Here is a 23845-nt window from a genome sequence, read left to right as displayed (position 1 = left end):
CTGACTGAGATATTTATTTGATATTTTATAAGCTCTCTCATTTCTTGGAACAATAAATCTGAGAGCTCAGAGAATATTGAAATATTAATGATAGGGCATTCCAGCTGGCGGTGTGTGGTTAAATCCAGAATATGCTGAGTTTGCTGCACCATGAAGTTCCTCTTTTATTTGCATTAAATTTTAAGAATTAAAATACTTATTAATTTACTTGATTTGTTGAACTGGTCTCATTCCAAGAGTGAAATGAAGTGTACATTGTTATAACTTCTAAAGTAAATGTCTTACAGATGATTAGGTTGGCGTTGCGTCTACATGACACAGCACCAAAGGAGCATGGAAAAGCCGTGCTCCAGCAGCTATGGCACCCTTTCCAGGGTGCAAAAAGAAGCTGCTTTTTGCAGCTCCTTTTTGTGCTGCAGAAAGGCGAAGTTGGGGCCACAGCAGGTAGTTGTCGCGGCCCTGATCCAGAGCTAAAAGAGGCAGTCTGTCGAGCCCCTAAGTCTCACAGATTGTTGTGAGAATAAAATGACAAGTCTGGGGAAAGCATTCCTGTTCCTTGGAAGAAGGCATAATAAAAACATAACATTGATCAAAATGGAATGTTACTTTCACATACTTAATTTAATGAAAATGTTTCTGCACCCCCCCCCCTTTTTTTCCCCCCTTGGAACTCTTTTGCACGGACTCATATAGAACCTTGACCACACATGCATTCAGTCTGTAACACTTGTTCTGGAAGATGATATAAACAGTCAAGTGACTCTGAACCGTGGTGGTGAAGTTCAATATGGCTATTCTAGCCAAGCTTTAAATCTAAATGGTAAGACACTTTTACCTTATCAATGTGGGGTCTTATGGTTTCCTCTCATGTTTCTAAATGTTCTTAATATATTATGTTAGAAAATTCTAACCAAGCTATTTCTATGAAAAGGTATAAAAAATGAACCTGAACTATGTGCATGAGTGCATGTTCTCATGCAAGGACAAATGTTCAGCTAAATCATCATTTTTCTTTTAAAATGAATTCATAATTTATGGTTTCGTATCTGCACAAAGCTCTTCTCCAGTTTTGGAGCTGAGAAATAGACCAAGTGAAATAACTGAAGGCACTGACAGATAAGCATACAGACTTCAATCATCATGTAAATTGAGTTAGGTGGTTGGCACTCATCACTAGAATTCTATATGTGAAAGTAAAAATGCATGAAATGAAGCAAGTTTTCTTGCCCTAAACCCTATCTTGTTACAGTTAATTGATATGTTATGCTTTGGGCATTGAATGACTAGCATGTAGCTTTCACTCATCATGCGAAATGAATTAGAAAGTTGCCCTACATCTCTTCTGTAGGTGAAAGCAAAAATGCATGAAATGAAGCATTTTTTATAAGTTTCTCTTGTCACACAGTTAAATGATATATCATGCTTTGAGGGTCTTTTTAGGGGACTACTATGTGAAAGTATTTTAAATAGCTTGAACATAAACATATACACACTGGATAGAAGTTACTATTCTGTTTAAATTGTCTGTTACTTGATGATGCACTGACCACTGTTCACCAGCCCTCCTCCATTTTCTTCCACCTTTTAGGGAGGTGCCACAAGGTTTGGAGAAAACTGTCATCATTTTCATTTCTCTGCTATTGTTTGTAATTGGGATAATGATGACAAAGTTTTTGATATGCAAGTATGCAGTCTGCTTTAAAATTAATAGGTTATGATAGACAATGTATCTGTTTGGTGCTAAAATAATTTGAAATGTGTGGATTTTGAAGGTCTGCCATTTTTGTGTATCCCATGAAAGTAAATGAGAATAACCAAGTGTCAGTTCTCTGTAATTTACAGAGATATTTGGATGAGATATGAACTTGCCCTTAAAACAGAAATCTCAGGCAATCCGTTTAATGAAAAAAAGTAGTAATATCTCATGGGTAAAAATGGAATTTAATATAGATCTACACACTTTCTACAGTAATTTTTTTAAAAAAAGGATCATGAAAGGAGATTAAAGGACTCAACAACCCTTGGTTTAAAACTACCATTGAGATCTGGCAAAAATGGAAAGATATTCTCTCTCCAGATTTGTCACCTAATTGTCTGTTTTTACATCATCCAAATTTTTTTCATGAGGATAAATTTTGGCAATATAAAGGTTGGGAAGAAAAAGGAATTAATAAAATTAAAGACCTCTTTAAGAATAATAAACTCAAATCAAGTGAAGATTTAGAATCAACTCTAGACCCATTAACGATCTCATAGTTTCAATTTAAGCAAATAAAAACTTTCCCCTCTAGCTTACTTAATAATATTAATTAATAATTTGTTTTATTTATATACCGCTATTCCAAAGATCATAGCGATGAACAGCAAGTAAGCTAATTTGCCCCCAACAGTCTGGGTACTCATTTTAGCGACCTCGGAAGGATGCAAGCCTGAGTCGAGCTTGGGCCCTTTTGCTGGTCTTGAACTCGCAACCTTGTGGTTTTGAGTGAATGGCTGCAGTACAGGCATTTAACCACTGTGCCACCAGGGCTCCTTAAGAAAGGGGAAAGATTGAGATCTATGACTCCCTTTGAAATTTTATGCAATGATCCTGTTGGAAATAGTAAAGGTTCAGTCTCCCAAATATATCATCTCATCTTGTTGAATTCATATCATGATACCATTAAGTATCAAAACGTTGTGGGAAAGTGAACTAAATATATCAATTCCAGAATCAGACTGGTATGCTATTTGGTCATCTTCTGTGTTGAAGTCAAGATCAGCTTTAACCAAAGAGAACTTTCTAAAGCTAGTATATAAATGGTATCTGACCCCTATTAGGAAATCACAGATGATAAAATCTATATCACCTCTGTGTTGGAGAGGTTGTCCAGTCTCTTAGGGACTTATATCCATATGTAGCTACACTGTTCCAAAATTACCTACTGCTGGCATGATGTGAGCAACCAAATTGCATCAATTACAAAACAAAACATATTTTTTTTGCCCAGCTCTTTTGTATTTTCAATATACACAAAAGGTAATGAATCTTTAAAAAATAGAAAGTTGATATCTTTTTTGCTGACAGTAGCTCGTCTAGAAGTGGCTAATAATTGGAAAATAGGTCTTGTATCCCTGGATAGCTGGTGAAAAGGAGTTTGGGATCAATGGCTTATGGAGAAATTAACATACAACATGAAATATAACTCAAAACAACAAAATCAAAGACCTGTTCAGGAAAAATGGTCTCCTCTTATACAGTCGCGCCTCGCCATACACTGCCTTTTTATAGGCGGCTTTGAGCATAGGCGCTCAAAGCCGCTGGCGCACGCGGGGCATAAGGGGCGGTGCATCCCATTCAATTGAATGGGTGCGTGCGCCTGCGCCGCCGCGCACGAGCCCCATTATTTCCAATGGGGCTCGAGCATAGGCGGAATTCGCCTTACGCGGAGGGATCCGGAATGGATCCCCCGCGTAAGGCGAGGACCCACTGTAGATTATATTAATACAAATTTTACATCCGTTTTTCCTCAGTCTAGCCACTGTTCTTTAAGGTCAGATTTATTTTAAATGAATCGAATTGTCTAAAACTTAAACAAGGAAAGTTTTTTAATGCCATGAAACTTTTTATACCATTGTCTTATGATTGCAAGATTTTGTATGATATATTTTGAATAAAGTTAAAACAAAACAAAATAGAAGTCTCCTGTTTGTTAAAGGAAGTAAGTTCTAGTAAGAACTGCAATCAGTGGAAAGAAATGTTTTTCCTTGATTTTCTCTTCCTTTGTGGCTTTTGTTGTTCTGGGGGGTGTAGCAGGGTGTCCCCTGGCCATTCAAAGCAGTTTTTTGGACTGATTTTGAGGCATGTAGAGGTAAGAATATATGAATGAAAATTGTCTTTCCCCCTTTCTTCAGTGGGCATGTCTTAGATTTCAGCTGTGGCTGTTTGTGTAAGCCTTGGACAATTATTTTGAATTTTGTGGTGGGATCTTCTTCTGTTTTGTGTAGGATATGTTGAAATCCAGAACTTGTCTTCATTGTTTGTCCAGCTGAAAACTAAATTTGGTTTAAAAATCCAGTTTGCTAAAGATGGTGAAAGAGTGTATATTCAACTCAGCACTGATTGGAAGAAAAGAACTTTGGGTCTTTGTGGAACTTACAATGGGAATTTGAGAGATGATTTTCTGTAAGTTTAAATGACACAATTACTTCATCCTTCTTTTATTTAGCCTTCTAATCAATCCATATGTAAACTATGGGTAATGAGTATTGATAGCCATAAAATTAAATATGTACTAAAGTATAGAATATGGCACCTATTCATTCACCCGAATTGATAAGACAGTACAGGTTTTCTGGAGAATGATTTTACTTGTGTTTGACTAATCTCCAAATTACATGACTATAGGGCATCAACCACAAGGTCTTCATATAAAGTGAGTATCAACATGAATATGCTCTCAAGAGACCCCTGAAACTATATCAGGGTAAAAGGAAATATACATAAACTAAAGCTGTGAATTGTAAAACGCTAATGTTAATATTTTACTTAATTTTTTTTTTGGAGCGGGGAATCCCTGCATTTTATCTTTACTCATGAATAGAGGTATTTTATGCACATATTCTTCCACACTCCACCACATATGTGACACCAATCCATCAACACCTACTGTGCTTGAAAATGTATTAAATCCTCTGGATGGTTTTATTTTATCTTCTAATTGGCAACCCTCCTATCTATGTTCTGGGAAATAACTGTAGTCATTACGCTAAAAGTGGTACAGAATGTGTTTTCCATCCAGAGTTAACCTTCCTCCTTATAACAAGCTGCATATATTCCGAAAGTCACTGTTATTTTCCAAGTTCAACAAACAAACCATTACATCCCGCTGGTTTTCACTTTGGAATATGCCTGGTTTATCATTTTGGTTATAGCTGGCTATATATGGCAAAAACTGCACCATCACAGTTGCTTTCAGAAGGGAAACTTAAAATATTGGGAAGTTTCATATGGGAGCTGGGGAAAATTGTGATTTGTATAGATTCCCGTTCCTACCCCTAGTAATGATGTTTCTAAACTTTTTATATTGTGATGTTTTATCCGTATTTTATTGTTTCTTGTCTTGTAAGCCGCCTTGATCATGCAATTGGAAAGGCGGGATATAAATAAAAATTATTATTATTATTATTATTATTATTATTAAAATATTTACCCGTATTTTCTAGCATATAAGACGACTGGGCATATAAGACGACCCCAACTTTTCCAGTTAAAATTTCGAGTTTGGGATATACTCGTCGTATAAGACTACCCCTCTTCCAACACACACCAAATAAAAAATTAAAAAACATCAGATTTGAATTCAATATGGTAATTTTAATTCAAATGCTTATGACATGCAAGTACTTAGCAGGAAAACATTTTGTATACAAAGCCTGTTTGGATTGGTCAGCTCTCCCTGCCTGCCCAGCCCTCCCTGTCTCCAAGACTATCAGACTGATAGCGCAAACACAGCTCTTTTTTCCATACGCCACGGCCGTTTTTGAGCTCCCCCACCATGTGCGGCGACCGCAGATTCTCCATTCTGGCTCGAAAGTTTCGGGACCTGCCATATCAGATGACACCCCCTCCCCCTTTAGTGATGTTTTAGGCATTTTATCTTGTCATTGGTATTCTTATTGTACTGCTGTTATTTGTATTGGGGGTTTTATGATGTTTTAACTGTTTTATATTGTATAATTGGGAGGTTGGAGGGGGCTTGTTGTTTTACACTGTTTTTACATTTTCTGTACACCGCTATGATCTCCAAGGAATAGTGGTATAAAAATAAAATTTATATATATTTATATATAAGATGACCCCCCGACTTTTGAGAAGATTTTCCTGGGTTAAAAAGTAGTCTTATATGCCAGAAAATATAGTATATGTCCTAGACCCCAGCCTGTGAAAAACTAATGAAGTTTGTCATGTATAATACTGAATGCCACATCTCATGTAGTAATGGCATACTGTCTGTGGCACCCAATATATATTAGGCTTGCTACAATTTGATAATTATTACATACAGTCTTTCCCAGCCCCTATTAGGCCCACAGGCATTTTCTCTTGAGCAGTCTGATATTTCTGTTTAATCATGCAATTTCTTTTTCAGTTCTCCAGCAGGAATGATCGAAGGAACGCCACAGCTTCATGCTAGTGCATGGAAGGTTTCATCAGCATGTCATGTGCCTGTGAACATCCCTGTGGTTGATCCTTGTAACATTAACCAACAAAATGGTGCACTTTTATTTCATAATTTTGACATAGAATTCTCACAGTCTGTTGACCAGATCTGCCTTTTCTGGTGTTTGGGCTTTATTATTACCTTCAAATGAGCTGGGTTTCTTCCTTTAATCTATTCTTTTGAGGACAATCATACTGAAAAAGGTAAATCGCTCTCCTGTTCAGTGGTGTTTCTAGAGTTGTTTTCATCCTAGTGCAGCTCATGGTGCCACCCCCATGGCCACACCCCTCACCAGCCAGAAGATCTTGGGGCAGCAGTCAGTGGAATTGGGGAGCCCCCCTTATGTATGACATCACATAACCCCCTGCCACCAATGCTCAACTTTGTGCACAAAAGTGCCACCCAAGACTCAGAGAAAACCACCCCCAACCCCCCCCCCCCCCCGCTGCAAAAAACTCCTCTCTCACATTCTTGGTTAGCTAGGGTTTTGCTACTGAGTGGGAGCTGCCCTTGGGAAAACATGGCCAGACCAGTCAGGGAAAGAAGGTGGTCATGGTGAATCCTCCTCCTCCTCCTCCTTCTTCTTCTGCTTCACCCCCTTCCTCCTCCTCCTCCTGAATAAGTGCAGCTGTGGTGGGAACAAAGACAATGGGAATCAGCACAGAGGTGCCTCAGCATTTGCTGCCAGTCCACTGTTGCCATTGTTCCCATCCCCCTGAGGTCTCCTTGATGTACTGAAGCTGCTACCGTCTCCTCCCCAGTGTTGTCAACCCCTCTGATGGGTATCACCCAGTGCATTGTGCACCCACCACACCCAACTAGGGATGCCACTGCTTTTTTTCGCTGAAATCCTGCTGATTCAAATGACCATTCAGTACATCAGCGATGGTTGGTTAGAGCCATATCAGAGGGGTGGTGAATGCAGGTTTTAGACAGCTTTAAGGGAGCTCTCCAAAATGCTGAACCTACTTGGAAAAAGGGTTTAATACCTTGGAAAGTGCCTTTAAATTAAAACCTGGAGTGGCTTCACCACCCCTCAGAAATGTGAGCAATGAGCCATCACTGGATCGAACCCACTGAAATTAGTGAAAAGAGGACTATTCCCTTCTATTTGCACACATTTGAGCTGCCTACAGTTTTTCTGTGGTATATGTTATCTGTCTTTGCCATTTATTTTTACTGAATGTTTCAATAGCATTAGCATTGTTATAAGACAAATACCACTTTTCCTTAGCTGGATATGCATCCCAGTGTGATGTCATCAATCAAGACCTCTTTGCTCCATGTCATGTCTACATCAACCCAGGGCTATATTACCAGCTGTGCCGTTTTGATGCTTGCAAATGTGGGAGCAGCTGTTTGTGCAATGCCCTTGCACACTATGCCCATGTATGCAGAAAGCATGGAATTAGTATTGACTTCAGGTCTCAAGTCTCATATTGTGGTAAGTTTCTGAACACAAATATAGTTTACACAAAAAATTGAAATGTTCTTAGGATAGATGCATTTAGCTAAACAAAGTACACAGACTCTGTTTCCAAATATTTCAATTTGAATTCGATTTCTTCCCTTTCCTTTTGCCATTCCAGAAATCTCCCCCAGAGTTTCCTAGCCTCTCAGGACAGGTTTTTAGGGGTTGCATAGGCTACAGGCAGCAGGAGTGAATGGCTTGTTTTGGTAGAAGCAGTGGGATCCTTTAGAAGTATACTGCTGGCTTCTGGGATAGTTTGCTGCTGTCAAATCTGAATTGGTCTTAAATTACCAGAAATATCTTGAACAAGGTATTGATACAGAGAGGCTGTTGAGGTTCTCTGCTGCTCATTAGAATTATCATCGATTTGATTGACAAATGGAGGTTGAAGATTTCTTCTATATTTTATTAAAACTTGATGTCTGCACTGCATTTTATTTCCAATGCTGAAATAACGTTTTGTGTCTCCACAGCATTAGTGTGCAGAAGTGGTATGCTGTACCACCCATGTTCTTCTTTTTGTGAACATTCCTGTTCTTCCCTTTCTGTTTTGGATACTTGTGATCATGACTGTGCAGAAGGATGTAACTGCCCTCAGGGAAAATACTTTGAAGACTCTATCAACTTTTGTGTGCCAGTGTAAGCCATGTTAAATAGATTTTTAATACACACACACACACACTATAACTGTACTGTTCAATATACTGTACATATTCTTATATAAGTTGAGGAATTTTCATCAGAAAATTGAGCCAAAAACCTTGGGTTATCCATGGGTCAATGAAAATAATGTACTTTAACCCTTACATAAAAAAAGGAACCATCCCCTTCTCTGAGTACAGTGGCAAAAGGTGAGTGCTTAGTCTGTCCCGGGGACACTTAAAAGAAGCACTGACCTCATCTATTCTCTGTACTACAGCTGCTTCAGACCTTTTTGACATGTGAGCCTTTACTTGTTCCCACCTGTGCCTGGTTGCAGTCTCCACATATCCTACAGCCACCATTTATGGTAGTTCCCTGTTCCAGCCAGTCTTTAGGGTGAACACAAACAGTTAAGCCTGTCAGAATTTTGTAAATTCTTTGGCATTGTTTCCCTTTGCTTCATCCTTTACAACCTTTGTTATAGGCCCCTAAGTTTTACTCTTGATATGGGTCATATCAAAGGCCATAATTTGACCCCCCAAACCTACCCTTGACTTATACATATATGGACTACTTTCCCTTGCGTTTCCTAACTGAAGTTAAAATCATAGATCTGGAGGTGATCTTTGGTGATACCATCCTTTTAACAGGCCTCCATAGACAGGCTGATGTCACCAGGATCACAGCATACCATAGTTAGAAAGTAAGGAGCAAATGGAGGCTTGCACATATTAAAGCCTCATATGCTTGAATGGGGTACTCCTGTGTTCATGGCCTGGGCGCATATACCATTGGAGATAGTGGAGGTCGCCCCTCTGCAGATATTCAAGGGTGTGGATTCCAGATCCATGAGTTAGGAGGGGCAACTGTATATTATTTCTAGTGCCTCTTTCTTTTGAAACCAGTTTAGACTTCTGGCATTTCTCCCTTCATATATAGTAAAAATCTTTATTATGATGAGTAGGTCAATCTTGGATTGTGTGGTTTGTTCTGTAGAGCTTTACCTATCTATATTCAGATGCTTTGTATCTTCAGGGCTAGTTGCCGGTGTTACTATAAAGGAAGAAGTTTTCAACCCGGGGAAATTATGCCCACACCATTAGGCTCATGGTAAGTTCTATTATTACGTGTTTCATCTTTTATCTATCAAATATGATAGCGCTGAATTCACAGACTGACTTTTGGATCTGTGGTTCTTGATATATGAACAGTTGCTTCTGATACTGAGCATTTAGTATGCTTTCCCAAACAAGGTTCATATACTGCTTGTTGCTTTCGTTAACTTTTTAAAGTTTTTTAATTTAACTGTGATATAATATACAACACTAGTCACCATTCTCTACATTTTGAACTACTTTATTTGCTTGGAGACAGCATTTCCCACACGAAAAATAATATTTCTATACAGGAAAGAAATTGTACAGAAAAATCTGTGAATTTTGTGTAGAATATTTTTACAGAGAAACATTATTTTCTGCACAGGAAATGCTGGGCTGTTTAATGTACAAAAAAACATACTGGACTTTGTGCTAAATAAGTCTGAACTGGAATAGTCTTCAAAGACTGCAGTTTTGCACTAGGAAGACAATTGCTAAAATTACTTATTTCTTCCTTCAAGAACAAAATTAGTGACTAATTGCCTGCATAGAGAAGGGTGAGGATGGGCCTGCCAGTCATTCATGATTGAGTACAGCAATGTAATAGTGTCCTTGATGCTATCTTCAAAACATTAGTCTTGCCCTGACACATCCAGAGTATAACAACAGTTAGACATATAACCCATGTTGGAAAGCCAAAGGAATTGACCTAGTGATTCCAAGCAATCCCAGTGATCTCAGCACAATTTAGCTAAAGTGGGATTAAATACAAGTGTTACATTTTAAAAATGTTTTTAAAGTTTAGGAGTTTAATGATTGTTATATTCCTAAATTGTATTTCATTTATTGCATTATGAAAATACATATCAGGTTTCACAAATTTCTTCTGATGAACATGTTGCTGTTATTAAAATAAGAGTTGTAATTTTCTTATATTAAACTATGAAAATATGTCTATTTTTAATGTTCACTGACTAGCCAGTGTCTAAATGGAACAATGAGATGTACTGAAGCCACTGCAGCTCCTGCAGGTAATTCCTTCTGTTGTTTCAGAATAAGAAATACTATTTAGGCCCTATACAGACAGGCCAAAATAAAGCTGCTTCGAGTCACTTTGGAGATATGGTGTTTCAATGATGCATGCGTCCTAAGACTCTGGAAGCTGCACCAAAGCTGCATTCCAGTCCTTAGGACTGGAGTGTGGCTTTGGTGCAGCTTCTGGACTCTTAGTACACATTCATAATTGAAACACCATACCTCCAAAGTGACTCGAAGCAACTTTATTTTGGCCTGTCTGTATCAGGCCCCCTGTAGTTACTTTTCTTTTGGATTCAGCCACGGAATATTGTAAGGAAGGTGGATGGATGTGAACTGTGAGTTGAAACCACTCTGTTTGTCCATGGATGCCGGTCAATTTGAGTGGACTTGAATAAATCATCTTTATTTAGACTCATCTCCCCTTTTTCCTTAGATTTAGAAATATCAGCAGTATTCATCATTTGGAACAAGTATATACATACATTCATTCAAATAGACAAATTGGTAATATTTTATGGAACTAGCTGGAACATTATTATCCTTTGAAACATTGCCAGTTTCAGTCTTGCCCGAAGTTCCAAATAGTAAGCTTCATATTAGATCTATGGGTGGATGTACTCTGCTTATGTTCAGTGAAGCCAGTGCATATCAGTTTATTGACTTAGGAACTATTTGTATAGATATAACACTTGTTGGGTTATAAGAACATAGCCATTGGTGGTTGTCAAACAAATGTAAAATTTATTTTACTAACTTCAAATACCTTTCAAATTGTAATTTAAAGAATGTATTCACATTTAATTTAAGAAATAACATTGTAAAGTTTCCTGTACCGCATCTGAGTGATGTAATCAGAAAATTATCTATGCACAATTTAGCATAAAAAGAATTAATCAATACTTTTGATTTATGTGAAATGAGCTGAGGTTTGTCAAATAAGAAGTTATTTGATGCATGCTGAAATTTGCAGTACTTTAAAGCTTAATTTATAAAACGTCACTGTTCTTATTTGGAGAATTTTGACAATCCTAAACACTGTCACATGGTAATAATCCTACATAGGGTAAATGAAGGATTTTAAAAATCATTTAAAGAATAAAGTATCACAATGTGGCTAGCAGAATATCTGTATTCATGTTGCTGAAATCATATGCCAGTAAAAATAAATATGTTAATCCCAATTGAATTCAAAGTAGAATTGAGAACAAATTGATCTCATGTGGTTTGCATTTCACATTTGCAGTTCAGACATGCCATGAAGGAAAGATCTACTATGACTGCCGATCTCATGTACCTGGCTTGCCATCTGCTGGGGTAAACTGTGAGCTGTCTTGTGCAAACCTAGCCATGAACTTTACCTGTGCACCATCTCCACCATGTGTAAGTGGTTGCATCTGTCCTCCTGGGTGAGTGTTTCTGAGAGCTCAAGACTTCATTATTATTTCTTATGTGTGCTTCATCTCTTCCAGTTATTTCAGTGATAAAATAATCTGTAATTATTTTCATTTCTTTTAGATGAGAACACTGGAGACTCAGGTTTTTTTAAAAAAATACAAATATATGAGTAGAGCCTTTTTAAACAAGATGATCGACAGACCAATTTTGGAAAATTACATCTTGGCTAAATCAATAAAAGAGAACATTTTTTTCCATTTATATGTAGCATTGTAGCAAGCTTGCAGACAAAGCAAGTGGTCTAGTTTTTGCTTTCACCCAATCTGGAACTTGGAAAAGTTACTTTTGGGGAGGACAACTCTTGACCAGTGGATTCCTGGGTGTCTGAAATAGGGAAGTATGGACAAGGGCTTCAGAACATAGCAGGATATTACACTAAACTGATTTAATAGCTTGTCTCTTCCAAAGCTGTTATTCGTCGTAGTTTGGACTAAATGAGAAGCAGTTGCAGTTGAGGGAAAACTGCCTAGTTTGTTTATTGTCATATGGCACCTCAGGGCCATTTATATACCCCCTTTCCCAATGTTTTTTGCTTCCAAATGCCCTTGGGGGACATTTTTTTTTTCTGTTTTGGGCCCCCTTGGGCCATTTTAGGGCCTTTAAAAAAACAAAATAAACCAGATGTAAACTAGATGTGACTGCCAGAAACTTTCTGTTTAGAAAAAAAGGGCTCGCCTGGGTCTATAATGACCTGGTGGCATAAAAATATGGCAAACATGACACCCACAGTCCCTTAAGGGCATTGGAGGGATATTTGGGAGGCAAAAAGTTGTGGGGTGTTGTTTCTTTGCAGTGGTAGCGTGTGGCCACCCAGGTTCTCTTAGGGGTAATGTAGCCTCTCACATTTGTCCATTCCTTCACTGGCAAGAAATTTTCCATTCTCATTACATATCCTGAAGATACTCTCAGTTGTCAGTCCTGGAGACCATCTCCCTCTCTGACTTCTCATTAATGAAACGTCAGCAGATTATACTCATCCACTCATTAGCAAACAATTGCCCTATCAAAGGCGGTCTGTCAGCAGTTGTTAAAATATATATTTTATATATTATATATTATAAAATATATATTTTATAATTAACCAGGCATGATACAGCCTCTGATAGGCACTTTGAGGCAACTTTGATTTCAGTGAGAGAAAACTTGGTACTATCACTGAGCATTGGGGCAGCCAAAGGATAAATGAATGTGTTCTCATGTAATCCCCCCCCCCCCCACTATTATTGTTCCTTTTTAACATTTTCTAAAGGGAACCTTTTGTTGGGGTGGTGGTGGCAGGGGAAGCATACATTTATGCTATTGTTTCACAATTATTCTTTGGTCATTTCTCTGTATACACAGGTAGGTTTCCAAGATACTGCTTCTGTTTAGGAAGGATAATGTTTTATCTGAATTTAGTCTGCCTTTGGTTGCTACTGAGCAAAAACAGTTATTCTTTCCAGCAATATAAGGAATTCTCAAGTGGCAATATCTTGAAATTGCTTCTGACATTTCATATATCAAGACTATGTGCAGCGTGTCTGCAAAGGAATCAATGGCATCTGTTACATAACCCCTGTAATGTTAGTGCTGATGACTAACATAAATCTACTATGCCCTCCAAGGAGCTATTTGCCTCACTAAGAAAAAGTACAGGCATTTGTGTTTTCCCTAACAGGTTCAGTAGTAGGTGGGCAGGTTATTTTGATCAGGCAAATATTGTTTGTCTACCAGTTCATTTTTAAAATACGAATATATGAGTAGAGCCTTTTGTAAACAAAGTGATCGATAGACCAATTTACAAAAGGCTCTACCTAATCCAAGCATGGAAAAGTATATCTTGTACTATTACTCACAGAATCCCACGAACAGTATGGCCAATACAGAGATTGCTGCATGAGCTCCACTCTCACTGTGATTGCGTTAATGAAAGGAACCAAACACTACTATCCTGCTTCTATTCTATTTTTTGAGCCTCATGCAATAATCTCTTACTTGGGAAGTGTATGAAGTATAATCCCAAAATTTAATTTTTCTGAGTTCTGTCTGGCACTTCAGCCCCAATCCAATTTCAACTTCCCATACCAAAGCTACTGTTTTTTAAATGTAAAGATGTAGGTGATTTCCCCAAGCCTCCTGCTGTTTGCTGTTTGGAAGGTGTTGACAATCAAATTGCTTGTTTCCCTGCTTCCTTTCTTCCTCACACCATCTGATCTGTTCTCTCTGTACCTCTGCTGCCTGATTTGTCCTGCCTTACATCTCTCTCCTGCCTCCTGATCCATTCTCCCTGAACCTCCCCACCACCTGATCTCACCTGGTCTTTCCTCCCTGCAACCCTCTAGCACTTATCTTGCTCCCTACTCATGCACATGTACTACATAGGGCAATAATGGGGAGGAAGTGGAAGCAGGGAGTGTGGATACCAGTGCACCATACAAAGTAGATTGCTTCAATACTGGTATGTTTCCATGTGCTCCAGAAATGCAATTGCTGTGTTATAGAAGCCTCATGAGATAATCTCCTTTGTCTTGGCTACTTTCTGTCCATACAGTTGCCCCTCCTTATCCATGTATTCCTTATCCACATATTCAGCCATCCACAGCTTGAAAATACTTGTAAAAATGTATAAATTCCAAAAAGCAAACCTTGATATTACCATTTTATATAGGGGCCACCATTTTACTGTGCCATTGTATATAATGGAACTTGAGCATGCACAGATTTTGGTGTCCATGTGGAGTCCTGGAACCAAACCCGACTGGATACCAAGGGCCCACTGTACTAATCAAACAAAAACTATGCAGAATTTCTCTCTGCTTCTTTCTCTGAAAAAATTCAAGTGGAAGAGCCAATTTATGCATTTATTTATTTCAAAGGATGGCAGAGCACAAAGGAAAATGTTACGTGCCTGACAGTTGTCCATGTACCTGGAAAGACTGGGAATACATGTCAGGTGAAACGATAGCTACACCTTGTTACACATGGTAAGTAGCTGTTATTTTATTACAGTGATTGATGGTATAATCGTATTTAGTATTGCATATAGCATGATGTCATCTTACATTTTGATCTTTGAGTCATGTAATGAGACTAAAATGAATACTGTTTTTAAAATAAAATAGAATAAATCTGAAGGAAGTTCAAACAGGTTGAGTATCTCTGCTGCTGAAAAGCACCATATCCACTATATCAATGAATAAATAATAATTGCACTGTTGTAAAATCTTTCTTGAACATGTTTTATGACAAAAGCATGTACATGTTTAAAAATTAAGAGGATCTTGATTTTTGTCTCAAACAGTATTTGTCGGCGTGGGGTATTTAATTGCACCTACTATCCTTGTCCTGCTGTATGTACAGTCTATGGGGACCGACATTATTATACCTTTGATGGATTAGAGTATGATTATGTCAGTGACTGCCAGGTTTATTTGGTAAAGGTAAGGATACATTTTCCTTTTTGCTTCTTAAAGGTTCTAATGCAGAGATTATTGTATAAATCAAGGGTGGGCAACTTAAGTTGTTGAAACAGTGTCACTGGATAGGTTCAGGAACCAATTTTGGCTTGTGAGGCCCTTCCTTCAGGCCAACCATTTCCTCACAATTTGCTTCCCCCTCTGCAAAAAACAAAACAAAACTGGAAGTGGCTGGAAAATGTTTCTTTCATTGACTTGGTTTATTTCCAGCAATGAGGGACTCAAAACAGCTCACAGTGTAAGTTATAGCAGAATAGTTAAAACTATATGTGGTACAAAAGTTTTAAAAACATGGAACAGTCAATCCAATTAAAACATTAATTTAAAACAATTAAAACATGTTAAATACATAATGTATATGAAAAAGCAGCACACCCATTCCACATTTTTCTATTCCAATCAGTTAAAGGCTGAAGGACTGTTTGAATATGCAACTCTTTGCCTGTTGGTGAAAAGAGATCAGAGAAGTGGCCAAATGAGCTTCACTTCAGGAGCACTATAGCATAGAAGCAGTTACAGAGAAGGTTCTCACCTATGTCTTCAGCAGGTTGAGTCTATGAGGGTGGTATGACAGAGAGAAAGCTTTCCCTCTGATGACTGCAACACTTGGCAGGATCATGGAGAGAGATGGGTTTACATATAGTCTAGACCTAAGCCACAAAGGATTATATAGGTGATTACTGGCACTTTAAATTGTGCTTGAAATCAAATGAGTATCCAGTGAAGCTGTTTTAACAAGGAAGTTATATGCTTCCTATAAATATATTTTAATGTTTTAAAATGTTTAATAGTGTGAGGTGGGGGAGAGGAGTTCAGCTTATTTAAAAGATGAGGCTTCATATCCCCGCTTAGCCATGGAAGCACACTGGGTAACCTTGGTCAATTCACATATTCTCAGCCTCAGAGGATGGCATAGCAAACTCTCTCTGAACAAATCTTGCCAAGAACAGTGCCATGATAGGGTCACCATAACTCAGAAATGACTTGAAGGCACACAACAAAGTGAGTCTCAAGGGGTCGTGGGGGAGGGGGGGGCTTCCCATCTGTCATATAAATTATGGCTACTGCCAAAAATCGGAAGAATTGATAGTTTTCATGATGGATGGTAGCTATACCTTTCAGAGAACATTGTGGGAGGTAGAACCTGTTTCAGAGCTTGGAGAAGTGACTTTTTGGACTAAAACTTTCAAATTCAGCTACGCTGTCTAGGGGATTCTGGAAGGTATAATCCCCACCCCCAAAAGAAAATTTCCAAGTGTACTTCTGTTGCACAGTGAAATTGTGCCCTTCTTTTCTTTTCTTTTCTGGAAGTGGTTGGAGAGAAGATAAAGAAAAGGAGACAGAAATAGAGGTTATCTCACTCTCTGTTACTCTTCAGTGTTTCTGTGAAAAGGCCTTGATTTTTTTAATCTTTGGATGAGGGGGAACAATAGATCATGGTGGCTTGGTTGGTTTGCCTTTGTATAAATGAGTGTGCAATGAGCTGAAAATTGCATCTAGTACTGCAAGCGCTTTATCCGATTGTTATCTGACATTTGATTTGATATTTGATGTATTATCTATTGTTTTATATGTATTTTGTAGAATGTATGCCATTGGCAGGTTTCATTTTTATTATTGTTTTTATGTACAGTGCTATGTAAATCTACAGCACTATATAAATAACAACAACAACAAGCTTTTCCCTCTTTAGTGTGTTTAAATGACTTGCTCTTTCCATTTGCAATCAGCATATTGCCAATTTCTCATGGAAATGATGCACACTGAAAGCACCCAGTGTGCATTGGACTGTGCTAGTCGTTCACAAGTTTGGTCAGCTTGGCAAAGCATGGTGACCACAAAGCACATTTACTTGCTGTGGGTCCCTTTTATACAGGAATACCATTCCCTCTCTGAACAGACAAACTTTTTGCCACCCTTTCTCCCTTTGTGTAGAGGGAATAAGAATGCTTTGAGAAAGTCAGCCAGTGACAGGATTGTCATGTATGGAGTGATCTTCGCAATTACAGTACCATCCCTGTGTATTGTGGAAACATGGTGTAGTCTGAGATGGATATACACATTTGGACTTCCTGGTGACCATCACAGAATGAAGGATTTGCTTGCCTGGGACCATCCTCATAGCCATTTGCCAAGGTCTCTTCCTTTTGAATATATCCTTGGTAGAATTTACAGGTTGACTATAACAAGGGCTAGCCAACCCTGCTGCAGCATTGACATCCCCTTTGTGTTCCTAACTGGGGAATTTGGCTATGAGAATATAGTTGCTCCTTCCGATTCATGGGGGATTCATTCTGGACGTTCCAGCAAATTGAAAAAATGGCTGGTATTGGGGTCCTATTGATTTCATTGGCTGCGCGCTCCTGTGTGCGGCCCTGAATGGACACCATGGGCACACACATCATTTTGTTCCCTCCCCACTTGCTGTCTGTCCACTAACAGGGAGGGATAACTGTAAACAATGCACATTGCCTCATATTCACTATTGAGCTGAGGTGTTTCATCTTAAAGTATCCTTACGGGATGCCCTCTGGTACTGCACTGTTAGATGTTAGCATAGCTAACTGCTTTCCATGTTGCAGATTGGATTAATTTAAAGAAATTAAGCCCATGTTCAAAATTTTGTTAGCTGTTTTGCATTTCTTTAATAACATGTCTCTCATGTCGCCTATGGGACATGGTGGCAATTTCACCATGTTCCTGCCCCTGGCTGTTTTAAAACCATGAGATGTCATTTTTCAACCAGGGAGTTTTCCAGTTTACTTCTTGGTTGATGAGAGGCCTCTTCTTGGCCTCATACAGCCCAGGGAGAATTAAATAATGACAAAATTGCTCCATTCTTCATGGCTCTTAAGGGGCATGGGGGAAAATTTTAGTTAAATATGATCCCAAAATAAAAGAAAATGTGGGGCAAAGCAGGAGTGTGTGGCTCTTCAAGCCCCCTTGAAGTTGCTCACCCTTTCCCTAAGAAAATGACCAACTCAAGTTCCTTGGTACATAACATACTCTTGATGTGTGTGAGGAAAGGAATACTGAAAACACCAACAAATGATTTCCCATCCTTGCCCTAGGTATGTGTGTTTTGTGTATATTTGTAACCATTCACTCCATCTGCTACAGTAATTTTCTGCTTATTCTGCCAGTGACATGTGGAGTTCTAAAGTTCAGGAGAGAAGTTGGCATTCACAATAACAAGATAAGTGGCATATTGCCTGCAGGCCTTTCATCCAACAAGCAAGATGACACGACTGATGAAAACATTGACTGTGTAGATTCATGATACTAGAACTAGCATCATTTTTTTTAAAGACAGGTGCAATGCCAGCTCTACCTAGAAAGGTTTTCAGCCTTTGGCCTTTTTTTAAAAGAATGAACTACTATTTCATAATAGCTAATTTGTTCTTAACATTTGGACTGCACAGGGCTGTTGAAGGATTTCTTTGGTCTTACAGAAAAGCTGTTGACTGTAGTCTACCAGATATTCTCAGACTATGTCATAGCATATCTCCTTGGAAGAGTTCATTACTGAACTGAAAAGACAAATCCCAGGTGAAGGGAGTTAGTAAGGCCATATATTTGGAAATGCATTGTATAAAGCCCACAAGGAAAGCAAAGAACCCCCAAAAATATATATATTGCTCTGTTGGTCTTGTATATGTTTGGTCATTCAAAGCCACCGGGAACTATTGGATATTCAGGATTCAGCAAAGGCACTCACTATATTTCTAATTAGTGTGTTAGTTTCCATCCTTTGGAAGAGCAAGATAGATAGTGTTTGAATAGTATTGTGACAAGTCCCACCAGTTCTGCTCCATAGAAAGGGGAAAGGCTGGGTTTTGTTTAATACTTATATGATATTGATGCCTGAAAATCATAGCTTAATTTTTTTTCCTGCTGGCTGGGGCATTCTGGAAGTGTTAGTCCAAAATAATTTCCTAGGAGCTGCTGAAAAAAGCCAGTGTGGCAATCCATCCTTCCACTTTCACTGGCCTTCTTTGCTTTTGAGTAGGAAAGACAAGCTGTGTATGTGAGGGGGAGAAGCATTGAATGTTATTGCTTGTACTTGACTTTTTTGCCTTTGGGAAGGAACTCCCAGCATCCCCCCCACCTGGGCTTTAACTCAGAAATGTTAGTGAGAGGGTTTGGCAGGCATCAAGGCTGGCCTAAGCAGTTTTTGATTTTGCTATCTAGAGTCTGAGATACCTGGAAGGCCTGGGTACAAATGTCTCCTAAGTCATGAAGCTCATATACCTAAATGTCTTTTGCACTTTGAACGCACTTTGCAACAATTGAAATAAGTTGAGGACAAAAAAGGAATGTAGGAGAACAGAGTAACTGGGACATTTTGAAAGCAGCTGGAAAGAAAAAAAAAGAATGACAGAGGATTAATTTTTCTGCCAAAGCAGGACATTTGGAGGATATGGGACTGCACCTTGCGCCATCCTCTGACATCATCCTATCAGAGCACTTAATATTAATATTACAGGGATGGGGGTAAGATTGAACCTTCCCGGCCCAGTGACCTGCATTAGTGTGCATGTGGAAGAGGGAGAAGGAGGATGGTGTGGATATGCATAGATCTGCAGCTTCTTACTGTGTAATCTATGTGGCCCAAAGGAAGCTGCACACCCAATAATGTCCATATTGGAAAAAGAACAAAACAGTAATCAATGAATGACTGTAGATGTATGCACACTTCTTGTGGGACAATAATTTCAAATAAAGATTGACATTTTGGTTGGAAATATGAACTTCTTTAATCTTGAGAATCCAGAATGTATGCCTTCCTTGCCTGCTAAACTGCTTCTTCTCAGAAGGTAAATAACATAGGTTCTTGGTGTGATTATAGGGTATTGGCATCAAAATATAGTATTTAAAGGGATCTTCCACCAGGAATTATTGGTCCAGTCATTATTAACAGTAGAAGGATAATTTTTAAATAGCATTTTGTATCTTTGTTTTCATTTTTATTTCTTTGCTTTGTAGTTAATGCCAGTTTGCTTACTTGGCAGCTGTTGCTTGATTTGGCCATGAGCCTTTTGGAATCTGATGAGCTTTGTTTAATCTGTTCTCTTTTTACCACTGTGTCTGCTGTTCAAAAGAGGCTTTGCATTTTTATTAAAGTTTAATATGTTCCACCTGTTTGCATTAAGAATGGGGGGAGGGGGCAGCAGCGGCAAAGTTGAGGTTTAAAGCAAAGTGTGTGCTTTCCAGCAGGCATGCTATTTTAATGAATAGAAGATAATTATGGTCTGTTCACACTTGTTGCTAGTATGGTGATGCTAAAGACTGGGGTTTGAATGCACATTCAGTAATGGAAACCCACTGTGTGTGAAGCAAATCACACACTCTCACTCTCAGAAGATGGCAATGGCAACCCCTCTAAACCTCTAAACAAATCTTGCCAAGAAAACTGTGTGATAGGTTCATCATAGGGTCACCATAAGTCAGAAACAGAACACCATCAGACTTGATGACATTAAGCAATTGGAAGGACTTAGTATAGTATTCCTGCCTATGGGAAATCCAAACTTATGCTGTGCTGTACAAAGCACAAAACTGGGCTGCAGTGGATGCTGGGATGAAGAATTAACAACTTAGGTGTGCCCACTTAGGGACTATACTTGAGAAATACTGCTCATGGTACAGAAGTACCCACAAATGGAATTCAGAGTAGGCTCACCATGCCCAGTTGTTGATACTTGAAAATAATGGCTGGATTGCTAGATGAAATATTTTAATTTTTGTCTCCTGCTTTAATTTATTTAGTTTTGGAATTATTATATTTATCTTTGGAGGCTGTCTTGAGAAGCTCTTTGTCCTTAACATTGGACTAAACATTTTTTTTTAAAAAAACCCCCACTAAATGTTCTTCAATTGCAGGAGAAGGACTATAGCACTGTGGTAGGGTAATTTGTTTTGTTTTGCATCACCTGTGAAAATAAGACCTTGTATGTTCTGAAGTTCAGTTTCCAGGTAGGGCAAGGAAAGACTCCTATCTGAAAGGCTGGACACATAGGCATGTTACAGACCGCCCCTTTGGGGCGGCCTGTAACCGGCCCTTTCCCCGCCGGATCAGGGCCTCAGCTGCCAGAACGGCAGCCTCCGAGGCCCCGACCAGCTGCTTTCCAGGCCACGGGGAAGTGGCAAAAGGCTGCTTCCCCACGGCCTGGAAATGGGTGTCATTGGAGCTTCATGCCCCAAGGACACCCGATGGCGGCGGGGAGGAGGAGAAAGGGGCCACCCGGCCCCTTTCTCCCTTGCGTCCCTGGCACAGCCGTCTAAAAGCTGTGCCAGCGACACAAACTGCAGAAGGAGCTCCGTTTCAGAGCTCTTTCTCACGCCGCAGAAAGGGTGCTCTAGGCGCCCTCGCGTGGTGCAACGACATCACAACCGCGCTGCCTCATTTGGAGGCGGTGCGGTGGTGATGTAGTCATGGTGACCCCGTGTGGAACGGGTGCCGCCATTTTGTACGGACTCGATCCGTACTAGGGTTAGGGGCATCAAGAAGTGATGCCCCTTTCTAACCCTAGTACGGACCCAGTTCGTACTATTACGCCCGTTTGTAACGGGCTTCAGTTTCACTAAGTGTACCTATTTCTGAGATAGCTGTTACTGATCTAGCTGAGCCAATTGTCTGACTTGACATAAAGCATATGCCTGTAATTGTGAAAGATTCCTACTTAGATGATGCTTTAATATATTGTAAACTGCAGATAAACCTTCTGTATATCATGGTACTCAAAGCCCAAACTACAGAATTTTAAGGGCATATTCTAAGAAATCTCCAGCATTTTATTAGGTAAAACAGCACTTTCTCCCAAACTTTTGGAAAGGTCAGTTTATATCAGTCTTCTAAAAATGGGAGCAGTATGGAAGGAATTCTATGACTATAGTGCCACAGCAGAGATACCTTAGATATCATTATTGCCAACTGTGCCTCCCAAAAGGAAAGCATGTAGAAAAGGTCACTACAAACCTTGAAGCACATCTATCCATACTTTTCAACTGTCTCAGTTTGGCAGGGATAGTCCCAATAAATCTTCTGTTGTACCACCATTTCAGCTCCTATTAAAATATCCCATTCTCTCTCCTTCTGTTTTCCCCATTCATCCTCAGGCTATTTCATATTGCTGTAAATTGACTTCAGATACAAAGTAGTTTGTAATGCAACTAACTCAGTAGTGGGGAGATGAGAGGAGGGGGCAGAGTTACCCTTCCCAGGAGATTCAGACAAAAGCAAACTGTGCACCTTCTCCTGGCTTGACCACATTCTGAAGTTACTTGGCCACACATGTGCTAGTTTTTGTTTGAAATGTTGGAGGGTATGTGCTTTGGAGACACAGTGGCCAGTACAAACATAAAAATTGCCCTCAGAAACAATGATAATGAGTGCAAGTTGTTGATGATACACAAATTACAATCAAAGCTGTTTCAGTGCTAAGAGCTTTCCTCTGAAAGAGGCTTAGGGTGGTATATAGATGGAAGGCTTGAAGAGAACATAGAGAATAGCAGCGGATGCATTTGGACTTTTACTTTGCCTAGTTATAAATGGTCTAGTTATTGAAATGCACAAGTCTCGATGTTTTTGTTACAACAGACTAACAGTGCTAGAGGGTTGTACGCTACTAACTTGTAACGGCTGCAGGAAATACTTTTGTGTATGCCTAAAGTAAGTGGATTGAGCAATGATACATCCATCAGTGATTACATTGTCACAAGTGTGCTTTCTCCTACCTGCTAATTGGCCTTTTCTTTCCCTTCACCTGTTGTACTTTTCCGCAGTAGGCAAAATATCTTATTACAGTTGGCACTGGTTTTACATTCTTCTAACTGAATCTACTCCAGATCAGCAATTTCAGACTCATTTACCGTTATACACTAGGCTCCTTCAAGATGTTAAATAACTGTGAATAGCTCTCCAAGTTTTCTTTTAAATTGTACATCAGTCCCCCAAAATACCGTAGCTAGAGAAAAAGAGGGTTCTATGGCAGGTGAAGCAGCAGACACACATTAATCTCCATTAAAAGGATCAATCTATTCAGAAGCAATAACAGAGTCTGCAGAAAAGAAGTTTCACCAGACCTAATCCATACTATAAGGAAGTAACCTCAGGCAGCAGAATGCAGGGAGTGGCAAATGCACAGCTCCTTCCACTTATATGGTCAATTCTTCAGACATGGCTATAATTTGAAAACCTAGTTAGGAGGGATCTTTTAGTGCCAAGGCATTCTGGGAAGAGCAACCTATAAAGTCCCCTGTGTCAGTTATTGCTCATACTCCCTCCTCCTCCAGTAGTTTACAGGGGATGCTGGTGTCAGCTCTATCTTCCTTCTATGTCTGGAAACAGGATGATGCTGATATTGCTTCTTTCCTCCTTTGCCTGTGATAGGGAGGGTATCTGTTGCCCAGTGGCATGTGTGTGTGTGTGTGTGTGTGTGTGTGTGTGTGTGTGTGTGTGACACCCAGTTGGGCCCTTCTCCC

General features: G+C 39.2%; 1 protein-coding gene across 1 annotated transcript in view; it reads left to right on the top strand.

Annotated features, from left to right (window-relative positions):
- The window catches only part of OTOGL (otogelin like), a 106395-nt gene that overhangs the window by 20139 nt on the left and 62411 nt on the right, over window positions 1-23845 (top strand). The window contains 10 exon segments of the mRNA XM_042467983.1: window positions 694-820; window positions 3988-4165; window positions 6132-6256; window positions 7438-7647; window positions 8148-8313; window positions 9352-9426; window positions 10392-10444; window positions 11695-11857; window positions 14762-14869; window positions 15187-15325. Of these exon segments, the coding sequence (XP_042323917.1) occupies window positions 694-820; window positions 3988-4165; window positions 6132-6256; window positions 7438-7647; window positions 8148-8313; window positions 9352-9426; window positions 10392-10444; window positions 11695-11857; window positions 14762-14869; window positions 15187-15325 (1344 nt within the window).

The sequence above is a fragment of the Sceloporus undulatus genome, chromosome 5 (genome assembly GCF_019175285.1).
Source record: "Sceloporus undulatus isolate JIND9_A2432 ecotype Alabama chromosome 5, SceUnd_v1.1, whole genome shotgun sequence".
NCBI classification, from domain to species: domain Eukaryota; kingdom Metazoa; phylum Chordata; class Lepidosauria; order Squamata; family Phrynosomatidae; genus Sceloporus; species Sceloporus undulatus.
The sequence above is the reverse complement of the archived record's forward strand: the minus strand, read 5'-3'. Positions and strand labels throughout refer to the sequence as shown.